We start from the raw sequence: 27,985 nt of genomic DNA on the forward strand, positions 1-27,985 counted from the left end.
CAATTGATCCAGCAATGAAATTTCCAAGAAAAGCTACACCAGTAGCAGCTGCAATAATATTGTTAATATATATAATTGCCTTTCCAGATTTAATTATATCAGGATCATATGAAAATCCTCCACAACGGAAAAATAACTCCCTTACAGCATCTGGATTTTGTATATGGCCTGCAGTTAAGGATGCTGTGATTGCAATTAAAGGAAAATAAATTTTTGGATTCTTTATTATGGATGGAAATGGAATCACTGTAGGATTTTCCTTTGTTCCAAAAAGTTCTTCATATATGCTTAAACCTTTATTTTCAGTTCTTAGAGTAGGACTTTCTTTTAATTCAGGGGGAACTAGTCCTTCGGACTCAGTATTTAGAGATTTATTCATTTAACAAGTTAGTTGCCTCTTTCTCACTAAAGTACAAAAGCTAATCTATACATTCGATCTCCTATTAATTTGAAACTTTAGCGGGACTTAACCCTTAGTAGACGGGGAATATTGACTAGAAATATCTCCTGACAAGAGTCAATACTAGATATAATTTAAGAATTAATATAGAATTGTCGAGGATTATTTTTAAATTGTTTTCTGCCTCCTTTAAGACTTGTCTCTTTTTTGTTAATAGTGAACTTGAATTATTTTTTCTTTTTTTTTTTTTACTAAATCTATTGTCTTCTATACGACATATGCACCGCCACGGTATCCACTTCGTCTTGTTATTTAGATTTCAGTACTTCTTTTTATGTTTTATTTAATCTGGAATCTTAGATAGAAAAGACGTTATGAAAGATATTAAGAGCCAAACATTATCTGGATTTAGTTCTAATATATTGGTATTCCTATATGTTTTATCTTCATTTATTATTGGAGCTCCATTTCTATTACCTACAGCATTAAAGGAACTATGGTTAAGAAATAATTCATATGGATGGTTATCTAATTCAGAAAGGATGATGATTTTCAATAATATTTGTACACTTGGGGTTTCTTCATTTTTATTATCAGGAATTTTGGGTAGTTATAGCATAAAATATATTAATAATAGGAGGACTGCTTTATTAGGTACAATTATTTATATTTTAGGTTGGATATTTTGTTTTTTTTTCGAAAAATACTTTTATTATGGTCCATTTTTGGGAATGATTTTATGGGGAGTATCTACTCAATTATTATCATTATCTAAATCATCAATATCAGCTTTTTACGAATCTAGAAGACATTTAGTTGTTGCATTAGTTGGTGGTTCTATAGCTCTAAACTTTATATATACTCAATTAATTGAATTAATTACTCGTATTTTTGCTAACCAAGATAACTTAATACCTGGTTTAACTATAGTTCAATTTGTGATATTATTGAATTGTGTCCTATCAACATTATGGCTTATTATGTTTTATTATATAATTCCTGAAGTACCCTTTGTAACTCCAGAAATTGATTACTGTAAAAAGGTGTATAAATCTTCATTATATAAAAGTGAAGAAGATTTGGAAAGTACTATGTGTATTTATAAGAAGACTCCAATAATTGAGATTAATAGATGCAAATATTCTATCCCGAAATTATGGACATTACCATTAAAGGAGCAATTGTTTTCATTCCTTACTATTTCTTTTATATTTATATATTCTATAATGTGGTTTCTACGTTTATATTTTACAATTAATATGAAGTCAATGATTATAAATCAGACTAATGGTAATATAGAATATACAGATTTTATCAATAATATATTTGGATATTTATTAGGTTTTGCATTTTTGGCTGCAATATTAACAGGTATGATTGTAGACTTTGTGGGAATTTTCGTATTTTTGATTTTATTTAGTGTGTCATCTTTGGTTATTTTATTGGTATTTTCGACCCTAATTCCTTTTAATTTATATTTGCATTTACTAGGTCTAGTAATGTGTATTTTTTGTTATTCCTACTTTATAGGATGCCCTTATAGCTTCTTTACGTCTACATATGGTTATACCCATCTAAATACATTGCAAGGAGTATCATCTACTATTGCAGGGGTATTTGTTTTAGGCTACAGCTTTTTAGATCCTTACATTCAGCTAAATCTAGGAAATTTGCATTATATTACACTTGACGCTATTTTATTAAATATATTTATAATACTATCTTCTGTTACTATTGCATTATATATGGAAAGACTGAAGAGAACTTTTTCAAATGCCTACATTTCCTATCATAATCATTAAGTAAAATCTAGTTTATATTGTAAGACATCATTATATGTTCATATTTGGGGTTTGTTTAAAATATTCAAAATAAAGATTTTATATAAAATAAACTAGATTCTATGGATATATTAGAATTGGATTCGCATACATCATTTGAAATGACATTAGAAACCTCTCTAACTTCTGCAGGAGAATAATTTAGCAATGTTTATATTCTGTTTAGCGATACTTAACTAACTAGTTAAAAATAATTGAGATATAACTACAGAAATAGGTCGTTACATAGTATTTTGAGATGATGGGCTTTGTTCTACAGGGGACTGTATACCTTCTGAATATGAAAATGAAGAAGGTTCAAATCCAGATGAAGTTGGAAGATTGGGTGATCCATCATATTTAAGATCTGGAGACAAGTTAGAAGTTGAATATGTAGGATGCGTCACTTCATCAGAAGTCAAAATATGAGTTCCAAAATTATTTTGTGGAGAGTTAATATGATGCCCTGCTTGATCAATTCCCTGATTAAAGCCTGATACAGGAGATATATCTTTATTTTCTGACGATACATAAGTCCCTAACCCTATATTTACTTCTGCATATTGATGTGGACTAGTATATGGATTAACTGAAGTTTTTGAAGTTCCAGTGATGTGAATATTATGTAAACTTTGTGCACTTTTCATTATTGCAAGATTAGCCTTGCTTATTTTTACATTACTAATATCACTAATTTTTTTCTCCTCTATTAGTTCAAGCCTCTGCAATTGTTGTAGAGTAAACAGGAGAACTTCTTCACCTATCATGAAATATTTCGTTAGTTTTGGAATGGAGTCAGGTATATTATTAGGAGTAGGAGGTATAAATAGAAAGTAAGGTTTTATGCTTGTATTGGGTACATTAGCTGGATGTTTACCTGATTTTTCAGAAGACCATAAAGTTAATTGTTTTAAAAGATTAAGAGCAAAAGGATTTATAGCTGCTTGAAGTTGCATTATTTCATACTTATTTTGCTCAGATAACCTTATATCTAATTTAGGGAATATTGGAAGCTGTAATAAATCTTTAGTACTAACTTGAGCTAAAACTAAATCATTTAAGTCTTCTGCTGAATAGATAGAATCTGATTCTATTGTTTTGTCCTTATATATTTTTGTATATTCCGGATAGTTCTGAACCTCTCCCGAAGGTAATGCATTATTTGTAAAGTATTTAGAGAGATCTTCCGTAGACTTTGATGGAACCTCTGGCGGAGTTAATTGAGGAGTTAGTTTAGCAATATTAGCACTATTATCAGGGACAGCCGATTGACTATATTGATTTGACTCAATTAGAGATTGATAGCTTGTACCATATACACCAGGTGAATTATCATTATTCGTTTTAAGTGGGTTAGGAGAGCTATCATCTACATTGAATATAGTATATTGATTACTGGAATCTTTTACGGATGGAATAGGGGAATATGGATTATTAGTATTTGACTCCTGTACAAGTGGAATAGGAGAATTTGGACTACTTGGTTCTTGTACTAATGGAATAGGAGAATTTGGACTACTTAGTTCTTGTACTAATGGAATAGGAGAATTTGGACTACTTAGTTCTTGTACTAATGGAATAGGAGAATTTGGACTATTATTAGTATAAATCCTGGAATTTTCTGATTTAGAATCCATTGTTTCGGTAACATTAAGTTTAACTATTTTTGTTTCAGGAGCTATAATTGGGGTATCTATTACTGGCCACTCATAAAGATCTTCAGGATAATTCCTATACTCATCCCCCCAAGCCAATTTACTGCAATCGACTTTTTTTGGTTCTATTTGTGCAATATTTTGGCATGTTGTTGCAATATCATTAGTTACTAAATTTTCAAAGTTTTTGATCTTACTTGCAAGATTCCTTGCCATTTGTAAAATAATATCTTTATCATTGCAAGATTCCTGAGATTTTAGATCAGCACTCCCCAGATCTGAGAGTCTAACCATAGTTGGAGAAAGCTTTGATTGAAGAAAATTTGCTATATATTCGACAGCGTTAATTTTGATTTTGGAGACATCTTTAGAATTTAATAAGATACTTTGCCAGAGTCTTTGGAATAAAAATTTTTTTATCGTTAAGCTCCCAGTATAAATATATAATACACTCCAATTCAATTTACAATGGCTCACATTTACAGACCAAAAAGAGACAAGAGATGCAATCAAGGTCCATAATACATTTAAAACCACAGATTCTACTGAAATTTTTAAATTAGAAATTTTCATTAATATATCAATAAAATCTAAAACTTGCTTAAAAGTAATATACCCCAAATGTTCATGCCATATACCTGGAAGAACTGTAGATTTAGATCCTGATAAAACGGAAGTTGATTCTTCGACGCTAGTATGAGGTGAATCAGGTGATGGAGAATATAAATAGAATGAAGATGATGATAAAGAAGCAGAAACTTCTTTCTTATTTTCAAAATTCTCTAGTAATTTACTAGAATCAGATATCTCATTTTTTAATGATTTATCTCCAATACCTGATAATGATCTATCTAAATTAGATAATGAACCTTCTAATAGCTGTATATTTTCATTTGAACCACTTTTACTTACAGAAGAATCTATATTATTAATCGTAATTCTAAATACCGGGGGTATTAAACGAATATAAAACCCACTATAAGGAAAATACATGGTTGATAAAGTTTCATATTTAATTAAATCTGATTTCCAGGTGGTACTTAGAATTATTGAAAGATTAAGATTGCCTTTAGGAGTAATCTTTGTCCACACAGATGCATAGGAAGGTGGATTAGCAACTTCCAGAGTAATTGAAGACTGAACCTGGATACCAGGAGGTGGGATCATTATAGAAATTGTCCCAAGCGTAGCAATGTCGTTTGGATTACTAACTATTAACTTTGGTAATCCTGAATTAGTATTTATATCACATATAAAAGCTCCTTGAGGTTTATGGAAACAAAGAGACTTCATAATTTGAAGATTACTAAACAGCTTTTGTATATTATAAGATGTAAAAGTGGGAGGTGCTGCTAGTAGATCAAGATTATCTATGTATGAATCAACACTAGGAATCTGATCTTTATTTTCTACACTTTTTATTACTTTATATTCCTGAAACTTGTTTATAAAGTTAACTCTATGATTCCAAAGTTCTATTCCAGATTTGGATATACTTGAACAGAGCCCCATTGCAATATGAAGATCTACATTTGCCTGTGTTTGTGAGCTATCCTCACTGAAATTATTTTCACTCAAAGATAACTCAACAATTTGATCTGGCTGTGTAGGATTAGCTAATTCATATTCCATATGTCCCAAATTTCGCTGTACAAGCAAAAGTTCTTGTTTAATATTTTCAAAAGTTGATAAATGATATGTATTTATATACTGCTTAAGAAAATTAATCATTTGTAATTTTGTTGGATTTGATTTCTCAAGTATATTATCAACAGATAAAACAAGATATATAAGTTCATCAGGCCAATTTAACTGTCTAGCTACACTCACAGATGTAGATAGAGCAAGCTGCAATGTAGAACAAAGATTTGCATGAACTAGAGCCATTGTACAAGAAATAAGATTAAAATAGCCATAATTTTTCCATGATAAACAGGAATTCACCAAATATTTGAATTTACTAGATGAAATAGATGAATATTCCAAAGATTCATTGGGAGATAAATAAGAGAAATCAAAAACTTCATGGCTGGAACAACCATTCTGAGTTAAAGATTGCTTAAGAAATGATAAAGCTCTAATATAATACGGAGGTTGATGTTGCAATCCAAGATTTTCACTCAGGGCTTTTAACATAACATTCCTAAGCTTTTGAGGATAGTAGGAAGTAATACTTTCAAGAATAACGCCTGCTTCTGGAATAGATCCTTGACTTTTTTTATTCTCTGCAAATTCAATTTTTCGTTGTTTTATAATTTCCCTTATCTTTTGAAAATCTGGACTAAAACCAAATTGCCTAATTGCCTCAACAACTGTAGATATTAAAATTAATTCTATAACTTCTTCTTTTGTAGCATGTGCCCCCATAAAAATATTTGAACATAGACTAAAAATAAAAGTATTATCCGATACTAAATATTGAATTTGCTGCATTTCTAAAGCTTTTCTGAATTTGTCAACTAGCAGTAATCCATGCATGTATTTAGAAATCAAGAAATGACACATGAAAATATCCTCTGATATTGCATTACTAAGTAATTGAGAATTTGAAATACTAGGAATTACTCTTAACCTAGACTCAAGTACCACATATATAGCTCTCATCCACTCAATTTTAGTAGGAATCCATGTCCCAATCTTTATATTCAAAGAATTTTGGAGTTTATCAATACTATAATTTTGAATAAGAACTGGAGATATATTTTGATTATACATAACTGAATAGATAGACATACATAATATCAGACTGTCTACTATACTACCTCTGATAGAATAAGATGATCTGCGAAACACTTGAAACATTAAAGATTCACAGTTACTTAAGGTGAATTTATAGAAACCACCTAATATTTCTATAGAGTTTGGGACTGACCATGAAAATGATAAAAAGTAAGAATGAATAGAACTCCATTTTTGAATACTTTTAAATAATTTGTTAGTGGATATTTGTGGTATTCTGTCATTATTTAAAGTTGTAGAATATCTTGAATCACCTCTTAAACCAATGAAGTGTTTAACAGAGTTGTTAAATATATTCTGGAAATATTTAATGTACAATATTGGATTACCTAAAACAAATTTTTGAAATATATCTTGAATAAAGTTTAACTTAAGATCTAATCGTGTAGCCAATACTTTTAAAAATTCTGATTCATCTTGAATATTAATGATCTTATTCATTATCTGCTTTGGCACATTAATAATGCTCATAAGACGTTCTCTTACAAGTTTAGATGGCTGCATATTTGTAATTGCTGTACAAATTTGTGATAAAGAAATTACCTTTGTATTATCACTATATAATACCATAGAAATTGAAGTAAATATCTTATAACATAATTCCCATGAAAAATCCTGAGGAGATCTGGGGAAACTAGGATGAAAATATATTAAAGATGCATAACCAGAATGCAGCCCACTTATATGAATATCCAAAAATTCAAAACCTTCACTTGTTGGTTTAATTAAAGAATTTAATATAGCTCCTTCTGCATATCCTACATCCTTGAGTAATGCTAGACAAATAGTCTGAATTTTTGAAATTGCTAAACGTATCTCCTGATGAGGGAAAGGTTGTAAATGGTATACTATAATTGCAACTACATAAGGGCACATTCTCATTGGATCTATATACAAAGCTTCGAGTAAAATATCAAATAAACCTAAGGAATTATTTGACAATTGTTCAAAATGTATTTGAGGTTCCAGATGTATAAGCTTAAGTTGTTCAATTAAAATTAATCTCCAATAACTAAATAGGAATGGTACACTTTGTGATTTTTTTTCAAAATCATTTATAATTGCCTTTTCAATTTCAGAAAAAACTTTCTGATCTAAATAACCAGGAAGAGGTTGTACTTCATTCAAAATGTCTATAATATCCTTTTGTGATATATTATATAAGCGTAATGTAAGATATCTGATTCCCAATTTTATTGCACTACTAGCAACAGATCTACTATCCACAATATTAAGAATATTTCGAATAGAATTACATCCATTTATAATGTCTACTATATATAAAGGATTCAACACAAATCTTGTTTGAAATAAAATATTCTCAAGCTGATAAATACATTCCAAAATATTAAAAAAATAATTAGGATTGTTTGGAATATTCTCAAAGAAATTACTTCGAGCTATCTTAGTAGCAAAGGACTTTAAATTAACATCTGGATATTGTGCAATCACTCTATTAGTAAACAAAGTTATATCTGCACTTGAAATAGGTAAACCAGAGCTAAAAAGAGCCTCATTAATATTTATTTCTATTAACAATAGTTCCTCAGGAATATCAGGAGGATCACCAGATAAAGCTGTCATACCATACAGTGAACTATGTAAAGTAACATCTGTTCTTGGAATAGATTCATCTATTTCAGGAATAATAGAAGGTGATGCTTCTAACATAGAATTCTCCAAATTTATAGATTTATCTAGTAACTCTGAAGAATCTTCTGGGTTAACACTACCATCTATAAGACTTGACACATCATTTTCTGAATCTACTGGAGTAAATGGAATTATAGAAGGATCTGAAACATCTGAAAATTTTCTCATTGATGGCATTAATTGAACTGGAGCCTGTGTAATTTGTGAAGCAGATATTTCAGGTGTATTATCTTGTAAACTATTGTATGATGAACTGGGACCTTGATTTGAATTTAATGTCTGTATTCCAATAAAATTCGATGATAAACTAGCTGATTTACTTAATATATCTTCTGGTTTTTGATTTAATAATCCTGTAAACTTATTAGATAATTCATTACCTATTTTATATGAAGTGGGAGAAATACCTGTTAATTCCGAATTTTCTAAACTATCTGAATAAACTTCACCCATTTTCTTAATTGTCATTGTCTCACTTTCTTCCGGAATACTTTTGTCACTTCTAAATATACTTGAATCCATTGGATTACCTTCTTTACTCAATTCCTCTGTTACTGATAGTTGATACCCATGTTGTGGGACAGTTCCAACTGAATCAGAGGTATCCAATTGACTTATTTTTCCACTAAGTAAAGAATTATCTGATGTTCCACAGTTTTTTATATAGATCAGTAATATTAATAGAATGGAACATGAAGATCTGTTAATACCACTGAACATTATCAGCACTACCTAATTTCTCCTTGTTAGTCTTTTTTCAAATAATTATATTCTATATCATAATAATATTTATAAACCAATTCAATAAGGGTACTTAGTTGTAAAAACTCCTTATCTTAGCTTTTCTTTAGTTATAAAGATCTTTAATAGTAAATATTACTCGTATACCCGCCATATAGCGGGACTTTACATGCATCAAATATACATGTCCACCACCTAAGTGCCGCATAAATTCCAATACTTTTTATAAGTCATTCAAATATTTATATAAATTAGTTATAAAGTAAACAAAATAATCTATCTAATATACATCACCAACAACGAAAAAGACACTATATAGTTTATATTATAAGGGTTTAATTATATCTTCTAGAGAGTATAATTAACCTTCTCAGTAGATCATCGCAAATTAATTGGATATTTGTTGTTGCAACAACCTTAGCAGATCTATACAAGTCCTTTATCTTAATGGGACACTGACGAATCCAATTCTTACCCGTAAGTTTCTTATCATCAGTGATAAGTTTATTTATTACAGTAGATATGGTCATTTTAGGAATAGTGGGTTTAATAGCATTATATACAAGTACAACAATTAGAGTATCTTTATAGGAGATATCTGCAACTTTTGGAACTTCCTTAATAACAGGTTCTAGAAAATTCTTATAATATGCTTCCTCTTCTTCTGTAACCGCTCCTAATAAAAATAAATCATCTACCCTGTTTAAGTTATCAGGTTTTACTTGTCTATTTTCTAAAATATCAATATCAGTATTTTGTTCAATAACTATATTTTCAATATTTTCAGTAGAATTATCAAATATTAACATATTATCTTCTATAATAAAATCGACTGTAGAGTTCTTTGATTCATTAATAGGTACATTAAACTCTAAATGTCTATCCACAATAGAAGAGTTTTCCCCTTGTCTAGAATGTTTATTCATCTTTTTTTCTTTAAATGGTATATTTTCTTCTTTATAAGAAGATTCATTATTCATAAGTGATGGTACTTCAAAAAATTCTATATCTGTGCAATTAGATAAAATCTCACACAATAGATTTTCTGGTATTATATCTTTGACTTTAGTTGAGCTAGTATATAATTCTGAGATATCAAGTATTGACCGTTTATCTAGTTCCTTTCTATCACTAATTATTTTTTCCATATTATCATTTATTAAATGAATATTATTATTTCCATTATGAATCACTTTATCAAATATTAATTGGCCATTTTTATCTAATTTCATTTTATATTCTATGTAAGTAAAATTGTCTAATAATGAATGATTGGTTATTTCTACCTTACTAGTGTTCAATTCATAATCTTTAATATTCAATCCAGTCTTTGCTTTGACATTAATTAGAGGATAATTATAATTATATTCTATGATGGTAGTATCAACAGGGATAATAAACTCATCTATATATTCCAGTTTACTTTTGGAATAATCTGAATTACCCTTTATATTATGTAAGTCTAAGGAATATTGATCCTTTAAACATATAATGTATGAGAATAAAGATATAAATAAAATTAAAATCTTGAAGATCATGTTTTCCATATCCCTGTCTTATTTTATATCTTTAATAACTCCAGGAATATACAATATTACATATATAATAATAACTTAAATTAACCTCTATTATTCTTAACTTGCGATAGAATTGCAGTAAATATTAACCCTCATTGAATAACTTCATATAAGTCTCTAATATTTGACTATAATGCGGTAACTATTTTTAGATATCGAGTTTTGCAAAATAAAGGCGGTCTTTCTTGTTTGACTATAATTATTAGGCGGGTAAGTAACTTTTTACACTTATCAAGTATAGTTTTCAAAATTCACTTTCTTTGCATAAATTTGTAGCTAATTTGATATATAATACATAGATATTAATTACAAATGATATAATATGTATTATAAATTATCCACACTATTAAGTATTCTGGCTTCTAGGAAGATACTAACCCATTTTTAATCTAAATATTTTCTTAAATAGTAATTCTATAAATAATAATAATATTAAGGTGTAAATATAGGTACAATTATATATGATTAAGTTATGAGGCTTATATTAATTTGGTTCTTACTATTATTAGAATATATTATTAAAAATAATGAGGTACTAGCATTATTAGATGTACCTAACTATGGAGATAATGGTCCTTTTCCTCCTTTAGTAGTTCCAACAAGTAAGGGTTCAGACTCTACGAATTATAGAGCTGAGATATTAAATGGAGCGTTATCACCATTTACATATATCAAAGTAGTAGGAGCTAGTATATGCAGTATGGAAAATAAATCATCTTCATCTTTAGCTAATTGTAGTGTAAAAATTATATTAAATTGCAATGATCCTACAGATGGGAATTTAACAATAACTAGTAATCCAATATTATCTAGTAGTGGAATAATAGATATTTCTGGTGGAACCTTTGAAGTTATTAACTCCCAGGGTGACTTTAGTAAAGGTTGGGGTTATGGAATATTTCCTTATGTGGGAGAAAATTCTTATTTTGAAATAACTTTAGTCCCTGTTCTATCACTAGAAGGATTTTATACATTTGAATTTTATGGAATAGGAAATGAGAAAGCAACTATGAGTGTAGAATCTATTGGAATTTCATGTCCTTTTTCACTTGGTGATATTTTTATTGATAATGTTTCATGGGGTCAAATTTATCTTGTTGGTACCTCATGGATTTCTAATCAAATACCTTTTCCAAATATAAATATACCTTTAGAAAATAAAGTTTCATCATTTACATGGGATTTTACACCTGGATCTGCATGGAAAATTGGGGGATTGATGCTTTCATCTACAGATGATATTAAAAGTCTTTTGATGGGGATTAATTTTGCAGAAGCTAATATAATATTAAAATGTCCCAAAGATAATTTAAGTATGTTTTTATCACTAAGCTCTTCTGGAACTCTTTCTATAGCTCAACAAATTACTTCTGGGACATATGAAGATATTTTGAATATTTTTAAGTCTCATAATTCATTTCAGATTCAAAGTATGCCATTCAAAATTTTTAGTGGTATGACAATTGAATTTACATTTATTAGATCTATTTATGATTCTTCAGCAATAATATATATAAATAATGTAGTAATTACAGAAATTTTTCCATGTATAAGTTCTAATATTGAAATATTTGTTGAAGTGAATTCATGGGCTCCATTATTTATATCTAAATTTTCCAATAATTGTTATGAATATGGTTCAAGATTTTCAGGTACTTTAATATTCTCAATTCCTACATTTATTAGTCCAGGTCAATGTCAAAATACTTGTAGTCAAACAAGTGATTGTATATTTTGGAGTTATAACAATCAACAAAATATTTGTAGTGGTTATTCAAGTGAAAATTATTCTTTTCAAAGAAATGTACATACATTAGGAATTATAACAGGTCCAATAGCATGCCCTTGTTATTTCCATAATGTAGGGCTTTATACTAAGCTGTTAGAGGAACCTTATTCAGTACAAATGAGTGAGACAAATGCAGAGAGTGCAGCAGATTGTCAAGCATTAGTTCTTAATATGACAGGTTTAAATTCATATTTTCTTTATAATTCTAGTTCAAATACATGTTTCAAACAAGCTGTATTACCAGGTGAAACATTCTCTTATCATTTACCTAATGTAACTATTGGACCTTCAGTTTGTAGTTCTTTTTGGTATGGATATTCTGTAGATATTAATGATCAGAATTTATATATAGTTGAACAATTTCAATTAAATTCAACTAATATAGAACATTTAGATCAAATTTGTAAAGTATACTGCAATTTATATTCAGATTGTTTAGTCTTTATACTTACATCATCGTATAATTGTATCTTATATTCAATTCATAATTCAAATGCAAATATTTTTTATAAGATTATGAATATGATCATTCCTAATAGTAATGTAATTGTAATGGGTGTTAATACACCGATTAAAATACCTTTTAATTCAAAAGATTCATATTCAAAAACTTTGGTTCATGTTACAGCTGGTAATATAGTTGTTGATGTTTCAATGATATCTAAAGCATGGAAAATAGTGCCATCATTAGGAGTAATTCTTATATCTTTCTTTATATTTAGTACTTCTCTCTTTTGAGAAAAAAACTAAGAATAAATAAGTGTTTCAATTCCTTAATAAAATAAATATTTCTTCAAATATAACGGAAATAATAATTATCAATTAATATTTATTCTCATAAAATTAAGAAACTTTATGGTTTATGTCCTTAAATAACCAACCATATATTAGGAAATATAATGAATATTAAACTTATAAAAAAAAGTGTAAAGTAAATATTAATAAATTTGAAAGAAAAAAAAAAGAAAAAGAAAAAAGAAGAGAAAAAGAAGAAAGATATTGTAGATATGTAACATCTCATTAAATATTCTAATACATGTAGTCAAGAAATTAATTCAGTATTCCATAAATCAAACTTAGAATTCAATCTATCACAATAGAGGTGAATCTAGAACCTACCTCATACCAATTCTTTTATTACTAATCATGTTCTAGAAAGAGTTTGAATATGTAACTCTTAGAACTAAATTTTTCCGAATTAATGTCAATTTTTAATATTTCAAAAATACTCAAAGAATTGGAATTAAGATTGACCTTTCTCACACTTATCAGGTTCAATAAGTGGTTGTTTCTCAGTTGTCTTATTTTCGGTTTCTGGTATTGGATTTTCAAATGCATCAGATGCCGTACCAACTGATAATCGGGCTTGTTCCTTTACAATCTCTTCTTGTTTAGTTGATTTAGATGAATTTGTATCCCACAATTTTGTAGTTGTGTAAAAAGCTGAACCAGTGAAAGTTAAACATGCACCAATAACTGGACCTGGTTTTATTGGTTCTTTCCAGAATATGAAACCTCCTGCTGTTTGTAAACCTTGCTTAACTAAACCAATAACATTGTAAGTTACTGGAGTTGTTAAAGATACAACTAAATAACAACATTGATTAAGAGATATAGCTAATATAGCTGAACCAGCCATCTTTAACCATAATTTTAAAGCTACAGATGGAGCACTTACAAAGGCAAATATCTGAGAATTTAATACTTCTGTAAGCTCACCCCAAAAGTAAGCAATTATTAAGAAAATAACACAAGAAAGTTCTTGTACATGTAGTAATAATTCTGTTGTAGAATTATCACAATGAGGTACAGTATATTTAACTGCTATAGAATAAAAAGATTGGAAAAATGAAGATATAGTACCTAAAAGGAAAGCTTTAGGATTTAGTCCAAATGTATTATCAGTAAGACTAACTATAACACCTCCAACAATAACAAAACATGATAGGGCAGATGATAGTTTAACTTTAATTCCAAGTAATAAATACTGTAATATCAAGGAATAACATACAGTAGTCGATTTAGCAATAGCATACATAGATATTTTAGTATACATCAAGCATCGATTATTAAATGAAATATTCATGCAAAAACATAAAGCAACCCATACTGCATATTTATATCTATGTAAACGTTTACTAAGAGGGATATTAGCAGATACTTCTTTATTACCACTTACTAAACCTCTAATAGTTAAAAATGTAGACATCACCAACATACCTATTAATTGTTGAGCCCAAGACATGAAAATAGGAAAAGGTATATTTGAATGATAACACATCTTATTGTAGTAAACACATCCAATAGAAGATGCAATAAATGCAACCATAGCAATTGGAGTAGCTACCATATTTGATAAACCACAACAGTATCTAACCTCATCTTGAGAACTAGATTTATTTCCAAAACTTCCAGTCATCCTTATAACAACTCTAATAAGAAAATCTGAATTAAAAAGAATTAAAATATAGGTAAAGTTAGGATCTGATAGTTTAACTTGTCGTCTTCTTAATCATAGTGAGAGGTAACTATTTGCATCTCTCCACTAATGGAGTGCATTATTAGTAGTCTATAATATTATCTAATATATTATCGTAGTAGATACCCACTATGTATAATAAATCAAACCACTATAATAACAAGTAAATATAATATCATTAATGTCTAGTCTAGCAATATCTATTGTGTCTAATAACGTATTATATTATAAATTAGATATTAGTTATATATCCTATTATCAATATTTATCACCATTGGATATTTGCAATTTAGTTAATAATAAATTTCAATAAGTTATGTCTCAGAAGGGCGCCTAGAACGTATAATATTTATAAAAGTAAAAAAAAAAGAGGGGGGGAGAAGAGAAAATTAGATATTAGTAATAAATCAGAGATATCTAATATTATATAATATTGTAAAAAAAAAAAGGGAATATTAGTTCCTAAAAATATATCACTTTAATGAAATATCCTAATAATTTTACAACTAGTACTTTATCATACGTATTTACTAATTTATGAAAAAGTCAAACTACAAGTCCTTAATCCAAAAATAAAATCACAGAAAATTGGTAACTTTGGAGATAAAAAAAAGGAAAAAAAACTAAAAAATGTCAAAAATTGGGTCTTAAAAGTCAATATAAATCTAATAATAATAAGAATAGAAGACTTTCCATAAATAAATCTGTATCTTCAAATCTTATTTACAATTAACTTCTGTTTCTCACATTTATCACTATCTTTATCCATACTCTCTTCTAAATATGGAGTTGATTCAATATCTCCAATTGATGCAACTGAACATTTAGTTAAACGACGAATCTGTTCAATATCTTCCTTCTCATTCTTCTTAGAACTGGATCTTGTTAATCCATAAATTAGAGAACCAGATAATGTTAATGTTACAGAAAGTAGTGACTTTGTTGTATAAGGATCACTATATATTAACCAACCACCGGTAGTCTGAAGAGCAGCTTTTGTAAAACCAATAACTGAAAAAGTAGATGGTTCAGTTAAACCAATAACCATAAATGTAAATTTATTTAAACCGGCAGCAAGTATCGTTGTTAATATAAACATTAACCATGATTTTAAAAATAATGCAGAATATATATCAAAACAAGGGGAATTCTGAAATAAAAATACAATCTCACCTGATATTAATAAATATATAATTAATATAATTGATGCAAGTTCCTGATTTCTAACTAAAACTTCAGAAGTATCATTTCCGGTATATGGTAATGCGCGCGCAATACATGTATTATATAATGCTTGGAAAATAGATGATGAACAACCTGCAAAAACTGCAAGGGGTGCTAAAGTAGTAGGATCTAATGAACCAACTGTAACTCCAGTTATAATCATAAAACATGATAAAACAGTACTTAAAGGAAGTTTAATTCTTAACATTATATATTGAAATAAAACACTCCATATTAACGTTGTAGATTTAGCTACTGAATATGTAGATAATTTTGCAAGTGATAGACATGCATTATTAAGAATAATAGTAGCTGAGAAACAGAATGCAGCTGGAAAAATATAATAATATCTATTGTACATCCTTACAAAATAATTAGATGGTTCTTGAATATTTTCCTTATTTTCTTTATTTTTTTCATTATTTTTATTAGAATCACTATATCCAAAAAAATTCATAGTAGAAATACAAATTCTCATAACTATAGCTCCAATAGCTTGCTGTACTAGAGGTATAAAACCATTACATTGTCCAACATAAGTTAATATCCACTTATTTAAATATACACATCCAATAGAACAACTCATATAAACAATAATAGCAATTGAGGCAGTTGCAAATTTAGGGAGACCCATAAATGATATATCATTGGGGGTCTTATTATCTACTGCCATCTTATTATTGAAGAGAAGAAAAAAAAGTAAACTTAAATAATATTTAAAAGCTTAATTAGCAAAAACAATAAAAAAAAAGATTTTTAATAATGATCTTATCTACATATATTGATATTACGTATTACAAGATATTTCTATAGTACGCATATACCACTTTAAATTTTTAGCGCCTAGCTCGAAGATACCGTTACTTAGAGAACTTAGATATGGACAAATTTAGAATTTTTTATTAACTTCTAATAAATTTGATAAGATTTTATTGAAGTTATAATTATCTAATAATATGTAAATATATTAACAATATATTAACTACATAAATTTTTATATAATTAGATGATTTTGATAAAATAAATTAATCTTATTGCACGATTTCTAGAATATTTGGGTAATATTGAAATACAGAAATTCCTTAGCTTTTAATATTTTAAATGATATTAAATAATAATTTGATAAAATAAATAAGTAGATCTTAATCTTAGTGAATAGATTTATCAGTTCTAGAAGTAGATAGACCTTGTTCAATGTCATTCTTTAGTGGAATTATTTCTTCATCTACTTTGGATATATTAATAATATCATCTTGAGCATTTTCAAAAACATCTGATGCTGTACCAATGGAATTTCTTGCAATTTCCTTGTATTTTTCTTCAATAATCTTTTGTTCTTCTTCAGTTACTTTTGGTTTTGAGATAAAATGATTAGTAATAGTATAAGAAGCTGAACCACAGAAAGTTAAACATACAGATACAAGTGTTCTGTATGATAATTTTTCACCTAAATAAACAACACCACCTAATGTTTGTAATGCTTGTTTAACTAAACCACAAACATTAAATGTAGCAGGAGTAGTTAAACCAATAACAATATATGTACTTTGATTAACACAAATAGCTAATATAGCTGATATTGCTATAATTCCCCAAAGATATATCATTCTTCTTGGATCATTAAAATCAAAACAACCAGAAGTTGTAAATGCTGGTATTAATTCTCCAGTACCAAACATTGGAATAAAAAAGAAAATAACAGAAAATAATTGTACATATTTTAATAATGATACAGAATCATTATTAACTTTTGGTAATATCCATTTAAGAGTAATATTATAACAACTTTGTGAAAATGATGAAATACAACCATATATTAAAGATTTTAAAAAAAGTGATTTTGGATCAAAAGCACTAATTAATACACCACTAATAATAATAACACAAGAGATTAAAGATGTTAATTTAACTTTTATACCAAGAAGAACATATTGTAAAAGTAATGACCACATTAAAGTTGTAGATTTAGCCATTGCATAAGTAGAAACTTTACCATGAGTTAAACATATATTATTAAAAGAAATATTAAATGAAAAGAAAAATGCTACTGGAGCTGCATAAATAAGTTTAGTTAATGAGTTAACATCCTTAGATTTATTATATTCTACTAATTCATCTTCTTTAATTTTTTTTACCATATTTTTAATAAGAGCAGCAGTTGACATTATTATAATACCAATAAATTGTTGAATACAAGAAACAAATACAGGAAATTTGATAATACCTTTAAAAACACTATTATTATAATATACTGAAGAAATTGAAGCTATAATAAAAGATAATATTGCCAAGATTCTAGTAATTGAATTTGGTATGAATGATATAAATCTTTCATCCTGTTTTTCTTCTGCTGAAGTATTACATGAACTTTGTTTCTTTGATTTTGAATGTGCCATTAAATAAAATCCAATTATTTATAGTTTATATTTTTAAAAGAACTTATTATTTATATTTTTCTGAAGGAAATTTTTGTTTATTTAAAGGTATTTAGATCTAGATCTAAATATATATTTAGATCTGGGTGGGGGGCGCAGAATATATTTTTATTATAATTCAAATAATAGGATCTTTAGATTATTTTTAAAAATTAATGAAATTATTTATTAGATCTATTTTAAGGTAACTTTAAATTTTTAATGCGTATAGGATATTAAGATTTGATTTAGTTAAAATATTTCAATATATTGGGATTTTTTTTCTTATATTTTTAATATTAATAGAAAATATTTATTAGATTTACTAAGCTAATTTGCATTATAGTAATAAACTACCTTTTATCTTTAGCTAATTTTTTGGTTTTTTTTTCATTTAATATCTGTTCTTTTATTCTTGTATATTCTTTACTAGCAATATAAGCTACTAGTATTTGTAAAACCCAAGCAACTAATATAACTGAGAATAATGATAAAATAGTTATACTAGAAGCTAAACTAATACATCTTGCTTTTGGCCAACATATCTCATTCTAAAAAAAAGAAAAAAATGAATAGAAATTTGTAATTATTAAGGAATTTAGTAAATAATATTAATATATAAGATACTAATAATAATATAATTATTATATTCCCATACAAAATGAATACCCTTGTTTTATTAATTTTTTTTTTTTATAAAAAATATAACTTACCGTTATCTGACATTCACATATAATATCATCAGTAATAATATGATTATATGATGTTTCTGTATTATTTTTGATATCCTTTGATGTTATATTTTGTCTATTTATTGCAGTATCTATGTTTAATTCTTTCTGAATTATATTATGATCATTAGAACCTTGAACATTCACTTCATATATTCCAATATGATTCCAATTTTGTATAAAGTTATCAATTTTTTTTCCATATGATATATATATTGAAACTATAAAATAAGAATAAAGGTATTTTTTAGATCTTTTATGTTGAGTTAATATAAAAATAAACAAAGTTATTCTTTTAACTCATGATTAATTTATTACCTAGAAGTTTTAAAATATGTTTAACATACCTATTATAACAATAAAATGATATAGTAAGTATTTAAAAAGATATTTTTTATACATTTGTTAATAAGTGTGTAATTTACTAATAATGATATATTCAGTCTAGCACCCAATAATCTAATAATGTATCCAAGTTAAAACTTGATAATAAAGTCTCAATGACTGATATTTTAACAAAGAAGAAATATATATATAATATTAAAATAATGTATTTCCTTATTAAGATTAATAGTATTTTTAATTTTTTAAAAGAAAAAGAAAATAGGAGAATCTTAATCTTATAGTTATCTAATAATTTAGTAAATAATATAATAATTTATAATTATAATTAAATATTAATTTAATAATATAGAAAATCTATGAAATATTAAAAAAAAAGATTCTTAGTTACCTTTTGTAACTAATTTTGTATGAGTAAATAATTTATAACATAACCATTCAATTCTATCTTGAAAAAATGTTATTAAATTAGACATTGAACTTTCAAGAAATAAATGTGATTGTTCATTATTCTCTAATAATATCCTAGATGACCATATAACATGAATACATGTCCTATACTTAAAATTATAAATATTAGATTTTAAACTCTTTTTAGGATCATATCTAATATTAGTAACAGGATCATATGCAGACTGATGTATAGAAGATTTTGAAGCTGATAAAATCCAATTATTTAAAGTATGATCTCTATTCATAGTATTAAGAAGTCCTATCGAAGCATAAAGTGATATTGGTTCTAAATTAGCATATATAATAATTCTATTTATATAATGATGTAAAATAAATGATTTAAGATAATTATATATATTTCCATCTAATAAATTTGATTCCAATAATTGTCTAATTATTTTAATAGTTTTCCAAGCTTCTTCTTCAGCTGCTAAATTCCCATAAAGATTTTTATAATGAGTTTCAACATATAATATTTGACGTAAATGTTCTATTTGATTATATTTTTCAAGAGATTTTAAACAAGAATGTATTAAATTGCAAATTTTTATTTTTTTTATACGAATAGTTTTATTTTTTATTGTTTTATTTACCCAATTATTCTTTCTGTTTCGATTAATACCTAAAAGATCATTTTCAATAATTTTAAGTGATTTATTACATTTACTTATAAAAGAATTTGTATGTTTCCAATTTATACTTAATAAGATAGCCCCTAAAGCTGTAGTCTCAAAATTTGGATATAAATTTTCGTTTGAATAATATATAACAGATTGGTATAGACAATAGCCTCGAGAAACAGCACTTAATGGGAAAAGAGCATTATTTACTAGAAATTTCAAGAAATCTTGAATTACTAAGGCTTCAGTATCCATTTTAGAATTATAATCACTATAATAATTTTGTTCTGAATCCTGTATAAGAAATAATAATGTAAAAGGAAGGATATAAAGAAGTATTTTAATATTTTTCATTTTAAAAAAAAAATACTTCCTTAAGATAAAATAAGGCCATATCCAAATTATTTAATAATAGAATTTAATATTATATTTAAAATTTCAACTAAAGTTTGCACACATCGATTTATTGCACATAAATGATTAAAATTTCACACCTTATAAAATATAAAAAATAATTTACATTATCTACACACAAATACCGCCAAAAAAGGTAACGAGGATAACGTTAAAAGCGCCATATTTTCGTTTCTATTGTAAATATCCCCTCTTATTTTGACAATGAAAATAAGGAGAAGAAGAAAAAAATGGATATTGAAAAAGAAAGGAATGATGATAGCTTTAGAAGCGCTAGTAAAGCGTTTGCTACTATGACTGCTGGTTGTCTGGGTTCTGGTATTGTATTTTTAACATATGGCATGAAGATGGCAGGTTTTATTCTTGGTATTTCTACATTAATTATTTGTGCAATATCTGCAATTATTACCCATTCAATATTTGTTGTTGGATCTCTTGAAATAGGAGCAGTAGATTTATCATCTTTATTGGTACGTACTAGTGCTCTTCATACTCTTAGAAAATTTATTAGAAAGAGAAGTGAATTATTTACAAAAGAATATTTATTAGCAAATTCAACTGATATAATTCTTTCTAATGATGAAATTAGTGAAATGAGATTAAATATGAAATTTCATTTTAAAGCTATTTCTATAATTTGCTTCTTATCTATGGCTTATGCTCTTCCAGTATATTTTATATTATTAAGAAGTTTTACTATAGATTTATTAACACATGCTACTTTCAGTTATCCAGAAATAAAATTTTTGGAATATTTAAAAAATGAATATATACTTTCAATTATATTTTTATTTATTGTTATACCTTTTTCAATAAAATCTAAAGTTTCAGATTTAGATTTCTTGGGATGGTTTTCTGTATTGTCATTTTTTATTCTTGTAAGTGCAGTATTTTTCAGATCTATAATTATTCCTTATGATGGTCCAATGCCTCCAATTATGGGTCCAACAGCATTATTACCTTCGCATGGATTTTTTGAAGCATCTAAAATGTTTTCTTTTGCAACATATGCATTTCTTTGTCATTGTCTTGTGGTACCTGCTGTATTAAATGTCAAGAAATGTAGTTCAAAACGTTGTATTTATGTAATTTCTGCTTCTATGATATTTTTATTATCTTTTTCATTATTAATGACAATATCTGCCTATTATACTTTTGGAGAAGCAACTATGAATAATATTACCCAGAATTTTTCTCCTTGTGACCATATAATGGGATTTTCACGTATTTTGAGTTGCATTTCTCTATGTGTTATTATACCTCTTTTTACTATATCTCTATCTAATTTTATAATTAATGATATTGGTCTTATTAATTATATGTCAGAATTAGCAATAGAAGATGTATTCCAAGTACTTTTTAAGGATAGGAATCAACATGACTATACTTTGTGTGTTAAATTAAGTAATTCAACAGAATCAACAATGACATCTATTTATAAGGAGCTTTATAAATATAAAGCTAGAAGTTTGGATTCTTCTGAATTAATATCAATACAAACTGATGAACAAGCAGCTAAAGTATACAGGATTATTAGAAATTACCGTGTATATTTATCTATTAGTATTTTACTAATTGCAATATTATTATCTCATATTGCAAGGAGTTGTACTCAATATGTGGAGTTATTTTGTGGTTATATAGATGCTTTTACTGCAGCTATATATCCAGTTTTTGTATACTATATATTATGGTATAATAGTAAATCATTTATTATAAACTTCATCATCATTTCATTCAGTATGTTATCTGTAATAGGACCTTCATTATCTTCAATATTTGCTACATATGAACTTTTTTTGTAAATCAAAATAATAGTATAATTAATATTAAGTCTAAATGTTTATTATAATTTATGATTTTTTTTTTCTTTATATTTCAATTTAAACTACATGTATCTGCTTGATATTCTATAGTTTGAGGATAATCCTGATCATATTTGTCAAGTAATTCTTGATAATTTTTAACATTAAGTAATTCTGCAATTTTTGGTATTAACTCCTCAGGACTTGTTGTTGTTGTTCTAAAAGCAACAACTTGTCCACTTTTATTAACAAGGAATCTTGAGAAATTCCAACTAATAGCTTTTAATTCATTTTTATTTCTATCATATAATTCTGGAGTATTAAATTTTAAAAAATTAATAAGATCTAGGGCATTTTCACCATTAACATTACTTAGTTCCATTACAGGAAACTCAACATTAAATGAATTAATAGCCTTACGAATATCTTTTGGATCTAGATATTCTTGTCTTAGAAATTCTCTTGATGGAATTGCCAATATCTCAAATCCAAAAGGAGCAAATACAGAATGCATTCTTACCATTTGGTTATAATATTTATAACTATAGCCACATTTCGATGCTACATTTGTTATCATAACAACTTTTCCTTTAAGTGATGATAAGGGGTATAATTCTCCTTCAAGTGTTTTAAGAGTATAATCATAAAATGATTTATCTGGTGATATATTTGCAGCTGTTCTAGGATATATAAAATTTCCCATTAGATTTTATTATGAACTTTATTACATTTTAAGATAAAATATTACAATAAATTTAATACCGCTATTTTTTTAGGCGGCAAAATATGGGTTTGCATTTTTAAAATAAGTAATAATACTTATAAAAGTAGAATTTATATATTAAAAAAAAGCAATATATAAGAATATAATGGCTTCAAAGGATATATCTCTAGATGACTTAAAGGATGGTATGTATAACTTGACTTGACTTGACTTGATATTTATAAATAATGTGGATTTGACTATTTTAGTGGTAAGGTGTGAGTTAGACAAGAGAGGTATTTTAAATGAAATTAAAGCCAAGTTAATGGCTGAGATCCTTGTTGCAATTAATGATGAGGTATGTAGATTTTTTTTTTTTAATATTAAAATTATGATTATTATAATGTAATTTCCTTTTGATTATAAGGAGGATTCTAAACCATGTATTCCAAAGGAAAATATAATAATAAATTCTCTTATTTATGAATATTTAATGCATAATGGATATTCAAGTAGTAGTTCAGTTTTATTGTGTGAATCTGGAATGAATATAAATTCAGAAGAAAACAAAAGTTTAGATAATATACAAATTTTAGATAGGAATCAACTTTTGAATATATTATCAATAAAGTCTGACAAAAATTTACCTATATTATATTCATTAATAGGAAAAATTGTATAAATATAATATTATGTCTCCACTTTATCAACTTTAATAGGTAATATACCAAGAGATACTTTAATATCAGTTTCTGATAATGGTTCATCTCTTCCATATTCTATCTTATTTTTAGCTATTGCTCTATATAGATAGTCACCTAAGATAGGGGTTATAGGGCAAATATATTTCCTATAGTATTCGATAAGTTCTTCGGATTGAGTACACATTGTTAGATCTATAATTTTACTAATATCAGAGTTTTTGCTATTTGGATTATCTACATTAATTTGATTATTTTGTTTCTGACTATTTAAAAATAAAGTTATCCCAAATGATAAATTAAGGAAATTTGTTAAAAAGACGTATAAATGAATGTTGTCCAATTATTTTTAAATTCCCATTATTTAATTCCTTTACATAAGACTTTAATAAAGGTAAAAAGTGTGATGACTTTAGTTCAAGCTCTAATTCATATGTTTCATTATGCCTATAACCTCTTCGACTTTCTATTTGAGTTACATTTGTAGCATCTAATATAAAAGTAGAAACATCAAGTGTTTCACGATTTCTTCTTCTTTCTAGAACACATACATTTTCAATTTGTCCAACTAATGAATTCATAATCAGTGTTGGATTTTCCTTATGTTCTATATTAATTGCTATACGGAAATCTTTAAATGTTTGATCAGTATAGTTACAATGTCCATCAATATCATTATTATACCCAGGGCTATAAAAATCAAATATAGCAATTTTCTCTTTCCAAATAGCATCTACTGGTTTATCTGTGGCTGTTTTAGGTGAAATAAAGCTTACACGAATAAGTGACTTATCAGAATGACTAGAATTTTCTGAATTTAATACATAGTAATCTGAAGTATTTCTTGTATTAACTTTATAAGGAATTTTTGTTTCTTCAAGATTTCTTTTAAGCTCATCTATAACTGCTTGCATTTGCCATTTTTGTACACCAGGAACAAAACGATATGGGAAATCTTTATCGGAAGGAGCTAATAGAGTTAGACCTTCACAAGGAAGTTTAATCCTTTCACGAGAGGTATCACTCATAATTGTGCCAATTCGACCTTCGATCTAAGAATATATAATATAAAGTTTGATAATGAAAAAAGTATAGGATTTAAATTTAGTTAACGCACCTCAAGATCAATATTACAATTATCCTCTAATATTTCAGGAAATCCTTCTACAAGATCAACTAGGGCTTGTGCAATAGATTCAACTTCGGTTATACATCCTGAGGAATAAACTCCATCCTATTTAAAATATATTTAAGTTTTAAGTAAATTCTTAAATAAAAATCTTATATATATAAATTTACATACCACTGTCTCAAATTCATCTAATTTAGTATTGCTCATGTTCTCTTTTTTTTTTTTTTTTAATTCTAAAATTTACATTTTATTAGTTTCCACTTTGCAAATTATTAAGTGGAATGGCGCTAATGTTATCTTGGGCTTTTTTATAAGATAACCCGGTACCGGGTCCCGGAAAATATATTAAGCATGGAATTTTAGATAGACTTCGCTAATATATGACACAAATAAAATTAGGGCCAAAAAAACTTAAGTTTAAATATCAATATACATTTAAAGTATGATGATTAATGGCTTTATACGTGATGAGGCAATAGGTAAGATTAATGAATTAGATTAAAATTATAAATGATAGATCTAATTACTGAAATTTAATTACATCTAACTTTTTTAGTATTAATTTGGTTAACATGGTTATTTCATGGAATACTAAGTTCAAATACTGCTGGAAGAGCAATTTGTCCTGTTGGTTGGACTCCTAATAGTGAAAATACTCGATGTTTTAAAGTTGTAACATTTGATAAGCCAAGAACATATTCTTATGGATTTAGAGTATGTAATGAACTAGGATCTACAGCAGTAACTAAGGCAAGTTACTTAGGAGAAGCAAATATGCATGAATATCCAGTGACTTTAGCAACAGTACATAAAAAAACAGATGATAAAGCAGTAAAGAGAGTTTTGAATGAATTTCCAAATACATACAAAACAGCCAATGGATGCTTTGTAGGATTAAGGAAATATACTTTATTTAGGTATCCACCAGGTTGGTATTGGATAGATGAAGAACATCCAGTTTCTATAAAAGATAGTGATATAACTTGGAGTTCCAATTATTCAGCAAATTGGTTGGTTAAGTTGACATTTCCTTTTGAAAAGTGTGGTTTTTATGATGAGGGGGGCCTTGGAAGGAGGCCTTGTTGGCTTATAGACTCAGAGTTATCATGTGCTATTTGTGGAACTGTAGCATATGATTCTGGAGGGGGCCCTCCAGGAAAATATTCGGAATTGATTCAACAAGTTGATGAAATATTTAATAAAGAACCAAAATTTGATATTCCTCAGTTTAGTAGTTTAAATTGTTCAGATTTATGGTCAAATAATGCTAGTACAGAGCTTTGCAATGATGTTTCAAATATTATTAACAATGCATGGATTTTAAATACTCATAGTAGTACTCCAAATATAAATTTTGAGTGGAGAGAATCAAAATATGGAGAGGGAAATCTTCTTAATTTTAATAATACTACTAATCCTCATGATATTAGGTTAAAACAGGGCAAGTATTCTTGGTCATCTTCTGAAAATATTTCCGAAAATTCGGATTCAATGGTTTTGTTACCTGTAGTAACTAGTCAAAAATACTATGGTCTTGATATTATAGAAAATAATAAATATTCACATATGTCAAGAACTTCTACAAATACAGTTAATAGTGAGTTTACAAGTAGAACTACAATCACTACAGTAGCTACTAGTACTAGAACAGCAGTTACAACTACAACTACTACAACTACAACTACTACAACTACCACAACTACTACTACAACTACAACTACTACAACTACTACAACTACTACAACTACTACTACAACTACAACTACTACAGTCAGTAGTAATATTGTAACTACAATAGAATATACAAGTGTACCAATAGTAAATACTTTAAATTATATTGAAAAACAATTAATAATTGGATCTTCTGAGCCAAACTATGAAAGTAAAGATATGTTAGATGATTTATCATTGATGGGATTTGGTGAAGAAGAAAATGAGATAATGAGTCAGTACTCTTTCCCTTATCACTCACAAGAAATATTAGGATACCAAGATGACATAAATACAACAGTACAGGTTGATTTAAATAATGAATCATTACAAAAATTATCTGATAGACCAGCAAATTCTGCATTAATTATAGGGTCATCTGTTGGAGGTGCAGTTGCATTGGGTTCAATTATATTGTGTTGTGTAGCATGTAGGAATAATAAAGATAATGATGGAGATTTTAATAGTGAAAATCAAGGAAATATTCAGATCAGTAATATATCTATGGATTCATCAATTAGAGAAAATTCTTTGGAACCTGCATGTAGTGATAGTGTTCCAGCCTTTATGATTATAGACAAATCAGTAAATCATAATGTAAATTTAACACAATCAGATCAAAGTGTTATTTCAATTGAAGATACAACATTTTCACCTATATATACAACCCAAAATGGGACTCCTGAAACTGGGAAACCTCAGTTTTGTGTTGCTCAATCTCAAGCTACAGCATTAAATTTGCATTCAAATAACAATATAGCTATTCATTATGATACTAGAGGTCAAAATTTTAAAACTAATGCATTAAAAAGTGCAAAGTATCACGAATTTTACTATTCTCAAGGTGGGGACAGTAATTCCAGTAAATAAATTCGCCAATTTC

At 27.1% G+C, this 27,985-nt stretch overlaps 15 protein-coding genes across 15 annotated transcripts in view, besides 35 other annotated features; 5 read left to right on the forward strand and 10 right to left on the reverse strand.

Annotated features, from left to right (window-relative positions):
- CMU_038170 (uncharacterized protein) overlaps positions 1-379 on the reverse strand; it is a gene marked incomplete at both ends in the record, with an annotated part of 1,218 nt that extends 839 nt beyond the window's left edge. The window contains one exon of the mRNA XM_002139064.1: positions 1-379. Within this exon, the coding sequence (XP_002139100.1) occupies positions 1-379 (379 nt within the window).
- A 395-nt stretch (positions 380-774) lies between these two features.
- CMU_038180 (uncharacterized protein) lies at positions 775-2,202 on the forward strand (the record flags this gene model as incomplete). Its single annotated transcript, XM_002139065.1, has 1 exon — positions 775-2,202. One exon carries the CDS (start codon positions 775-777, stop codon positions 2,200-2,202), a length of 1,428 nt encoding a protein of 475 aa, XP_002139101.1.
- Positions 2,094-2,118: a sequence feature (AT_rich).
- A 54-nt stretch (positions 2,203-2,256) lies between the features above and the next one.
- Positions 2,257-2,294: a sequence feature (AT_rich).
- A 168-nt stretch (positions 2,295-2,462) lies between these two features.
- CMU_038190 (uncharacterized protein) lies at positions 2,463-8,987 on the reverse strand (the record flags this gene model as incomplete). The annotated part of the gene is made up of 2 exons (XM_002139066.1): positions 2,463-8,908; positions 8,978-8,987. 2 exons carry the CDS (start codon positions 8,985-8,987, stop codon positions 2,463-2,465), a joined length of 6,456 nt encoding a protein of 2,151 aa, XP_002139102.1.
- Positions 4,424-4,465: a sequence feature (AT_rich).
- Positions 7,957-7,977: a sequence feature (AT_rich).
- A 39-nt stretch (positions 8,988-9,026) lies between the features above and the next one.
- Positions 9,027-9,063: a sequence feature (AT_rich).
- A 280-nt stretch (positions 9,064-9,343) lies between these two features.
- CMU_038200 (uncharacterized protein) lies at positions 9,344-10,240 on the reverse strand (the record flags this gene model as incomplete). The annotated part of the gene is made up of 1 exon (XM_002139067.1): positions 9,344-10,240. The coding sequence occupies one exon, from the start codon at positions 10,238-10,240 to the stop codon at positions 9,344-9,346; it is 897 nt and encodes a 298-aa protein (XP_002139103.1).
- Positions 10,241-10,965: 725 nt separating this feature from the next.
- Positions 10,966-11,021: a sequence feature (AT_rich).
- Positions 11,022-11,057: 36 nt separating this feature from the next.
- On the forward strand, positions 11,058-13,112 carry CMU_038210 (PAN domain-containing protein; the record flags this gene model as incomplete). Its single annotated transcript, XM_002139068.1, has 1 exon — positions 11,058-13,112. The coding sequence occupies one exon, from the start codon at positions 11,058-11,060 to the stop codon at positions 13,110-13,112; it is 2,055 nt and encodes a 684-aa protein (XP_002139104.1).
- Positions 11,086-11,114: a sequence feature (AT_rich).
- A 68-nt stretch (positions 13,113-13,180) lies between the features above and the next one.
- Positions 13,181-13,208: a sequence feature (AT_rich).
- A 58-nt stretch (positions 13,209-13,266) lies between these two features.
- Positions 13,267-13,323: a sequence feature (AT_rich).
- Position 13,324: 1 nt separating this feature from the next.
- Positions 13,325-13,369: a sequence feature (A-rich).
- A 248-nt stretch (positions 13,370-13,617) lies between these two features.
- Positions 13,618-14,793, reverse strand: CMU_038220 (uncharacterized protein; the record flags this gene model as incomplete). The annotated part of the gene is made up of 1 exon (XM_002139069.1): positions 13,618-14,793. One exon carries the CDS (start codon positions 14,791-14,793, stop codon positions 13,618-13,620), a length of 1,176 nt encoding a protein of 391 aa, XP_002139105.1.
- A 401-nt stretch (positions 14,794-15,194) lies between these two features.
- Positions 15,195-15,222: a sequence feature (AT_rich).
- A 49-nt stretch (positions 15,223-15,271) lies between these two features.
- Positions 15,272-15,301: a sequence feature (AT_rich).
- Positions 15,302-15,565: 264 nt separating this feature from the next.
- Positions 15,566-16,750, reverse strand: CMU_038230 (uncharacterized protein; the record flags this gene model as incomplete). Its single annotated transcript, XM_002139070.1, has 1 exon — positions 15,566-16,750. The coding sequence occupies one exon, from the start codon at positions 16,748-16,750 to the stop codon at positions 15,566-15,568; it is 1,185 nt and encodes a 394-aa protein (XP_002139106.1).
- Positions 16,030-16,058: a sequence feature (AT_rich).
- Positions 16,751-16,962: 212 nt separating the features above from the next.
- Positions 16,963-17,107: a sequence feature (AT_rich).
- A 57-nt stretch (positions 17,108-17,164) lies between these two features.
- Positions 17,165-17,212: a sequence feature (AT_rich).
- Positions 17,213-17,225: 13 nt separating this feature from the next.
- On the reverse strand, positions 17,226-18,473 carry CMU_038240 (uncharacterized protein; the record flags this gene model as incomplete). The annotated part of the gene is made up of 1 exon (XM_002139071.1): positions 17,226-18,473. One exon carries the CDS (start codon positions 18,471-18,473, stop codon positions 17,226-17,228), a length of 1,248 nt encoding a protein of 415 aa, XP_002139107.1.
- Positions 18,474-18,485: 12 nt separating this feature from the next.
- Positions 18,486-18,533: a sequence feature (AT_rich).
- Positions 18,534-18,611: 78 nt separating this feature from the next.
- Positions 18,612-18,683: a sequence feature (AT_rich).
- Positions 18,684-18,766: 83 nt separating this feature from the next.
- Positions 18,767-18,810: a sequence feature (AT_rich).
- Positions 18,811-18,844: 34 nt separating this feature from the next.
- On the reverse strand, positions 18,845-19,624 carry CMU_038250 (uncharacterized protein; the record flags this gene model as incomplete). Its single annotated transcript, XM_002139072.1, has 3 exons — positions 18,845-19,042; positions 19,205-19,443; positions 19,570-19,624. 3 exons carry the CDS (start codon positions 19,622-19,624, stop codon positions 18,845-18,847), a joined length of 492 nt encoding a protein of 163 aa, XP_002139108.1.
- Positions 19,044-19,142: a sequence feature (AT_rich).
- Positions 19,166-19,199: a sequence feature (AT_rich).
- Positions 19,625-19,746: 122 nt separating the features above from the next.
- Positions 19,747-19,942: a sequence feature (AT_rich).
- Positions 19,943-19,947: 5 nt separating this feature from the next.
- Positions 19,948-20,991, reverse strand: CMU_038260 (uncharacterized protein; the record flags this gene model as incomplete). The annotated part of the gene is made up of 1 exon (XM_002139073.1): positions 19,948-20,991. The coding sequence occupies one exon, from the start codon at positions 20,989-20,991 to the stop codon at positions 19,948-19,950; it is 1,044 nt and encodes a 347-aa protein (XP_002139109.1).
- Positions 20,314-20,377: a sequence feature (AT_rich).
- Positions 20,559-20,609: a sequence feature (AT_rich).
- Positions 20,974-21,006: a sequence feature (AT_rich).
- A 29-nt stretch (positions 21,007-21,035) lies between these two features.
- Positions 21,036-21,076: a sequence feature (AT_rich).
- Positions 21,077-21,132: 56 nt separating this feature from the next.
- Positions 21,133-21,156: a sequence feature (AT_rich).
- Positions 21,157-21,281: 125 nt separating this feature from the next.
- CMU_038270 (transmembrane amino acid transporter protein, putative) lies at positions 21,282-22,856 on the forward strand (the record flags this gene model as incomplete). Its single annotated transcript, XM_002139074.1, has 1 exon — positions 21,282-22,856. The coding sequence occupies one exon, from the start codon at positions 21,282-21,284 to the stop codon at positions 22,854-22,856; it is 1,575 nt and encodes a 524-aa protein (XP_002139110.1).
- Positions 21,787-21,848: a sequence feature (AT_rich).
- Positions 22,857-22,859: 3 nt separating the features above from the next.
- Positions 22,860-22,939: a sequence feature (AT_rich).
- CMU_038280 (glutathione peroxidase family protein) lies at positions 22,930-23,559 on the reverse strand (the record flags this gene model as incomplete). Its single annotated transcript, XM_002139075.1, has 1 exon — positions 22,930-23,559. The coding sequence occupies one exon, from the start codon at positions 23,557-23,559 to the stop codon at positions 22,930-22,932; it is 630 nt and encodes a 209-aa protein (XP_002139111.1).
- Positions 23,175-23,198: a sequence feature (AT_rich).
- Positions 23,560-23,652: 93 nt separating the features above from the next.
- Positions 23,653-23,707: a sequence feature (AT_rich).
- Positions 23,708-23,725: 18 nt separating this feature from the next.
- Positions 23,726-24,241, forward strand: CMU_038290 (uncharacterized protein; the record flags this gene model as incomplete). Its single annotated transcript, XM_002139076.1, has 3 exons — positions 23,726-23,765; positions 23,829-23,917; positions 23,987-24,241. The coding sequence occupies 3 exons, from the start codon at positions 23,726-23,728 to the stop codon at positions 24,239-24,241; spliced, it is 384 nt and encodes a 127-aa protein (XP_002139112.1).
- Positions 23,775-23,795: a microsatellite.
- Positions 23,926-23,964: a sequence feature (AT_rich).
- Positions 24,242-24,249: 8 nt separating the features above from the next.
- Positions 24,250-25,599, reverse strand: CMU_038300 (mRNA capping enzyme, beta chain family protein; the record flags this gene model as incomplete). The annotated part of the gene is made up of 4 exons (XM_002139077.1): positions 24,250-24,497; positions 24,583-25,312; positions 25,378-25,494; positions 25,564-25,599. 4 exons carry the CDS (start codon positions 25,597-25,599, stop codon positions 24,250-24,252), a joined length of 1,131 nt encoding a protein of 376 aa, XP_002139113.1.
- Positions 25,496-25,558: a sequence feature (AT_rich).
- Positions 25,600-25,605: 6 nt separating the features above from the next.
- Positions 25,606-25,645: a sequence feature (AT_rich).
- Positions 25,646-25,834: 189 nt separating this feature from the next.
- On the forward strand, positions 25,835-27,972 carry CMU_038310 (uncharacterized protein; the record flags this gene model as incomplete). The annotated part of the gene is made up of 2 exons (XM_002139078.1): positions 25,835-25,871; positions 25,949-27,972. The coding sequence occupies 2 exons, from the start codon at positions 25,835-25,837 to the stop codon at positions 27,970-27,972; spliced, it is 2,061 nt and encodes a 686-aa protein (XP_002139114.1).
- Positions 27,048-27,161: a microsatellite.
- Positions 27,973-27,985: the final 13 nt, after the last annotated feature.

The sequence above is a fragment of the Cryptosporidium muris genome, genomic scaffold (genome assembly GCF_000006515.1).
Source record: "Cryptosporidium muris RN66 scf_1106632373453 genomic scaffold, whole genome shotgun sequence".
Taxonomy (NCBI): Eukaryota; Apicomplexa; class Conoidasida; order Eucoccidiorida; family Cryptosporidiidae; genus Cryptosporidium; species Cryptosporidium muris.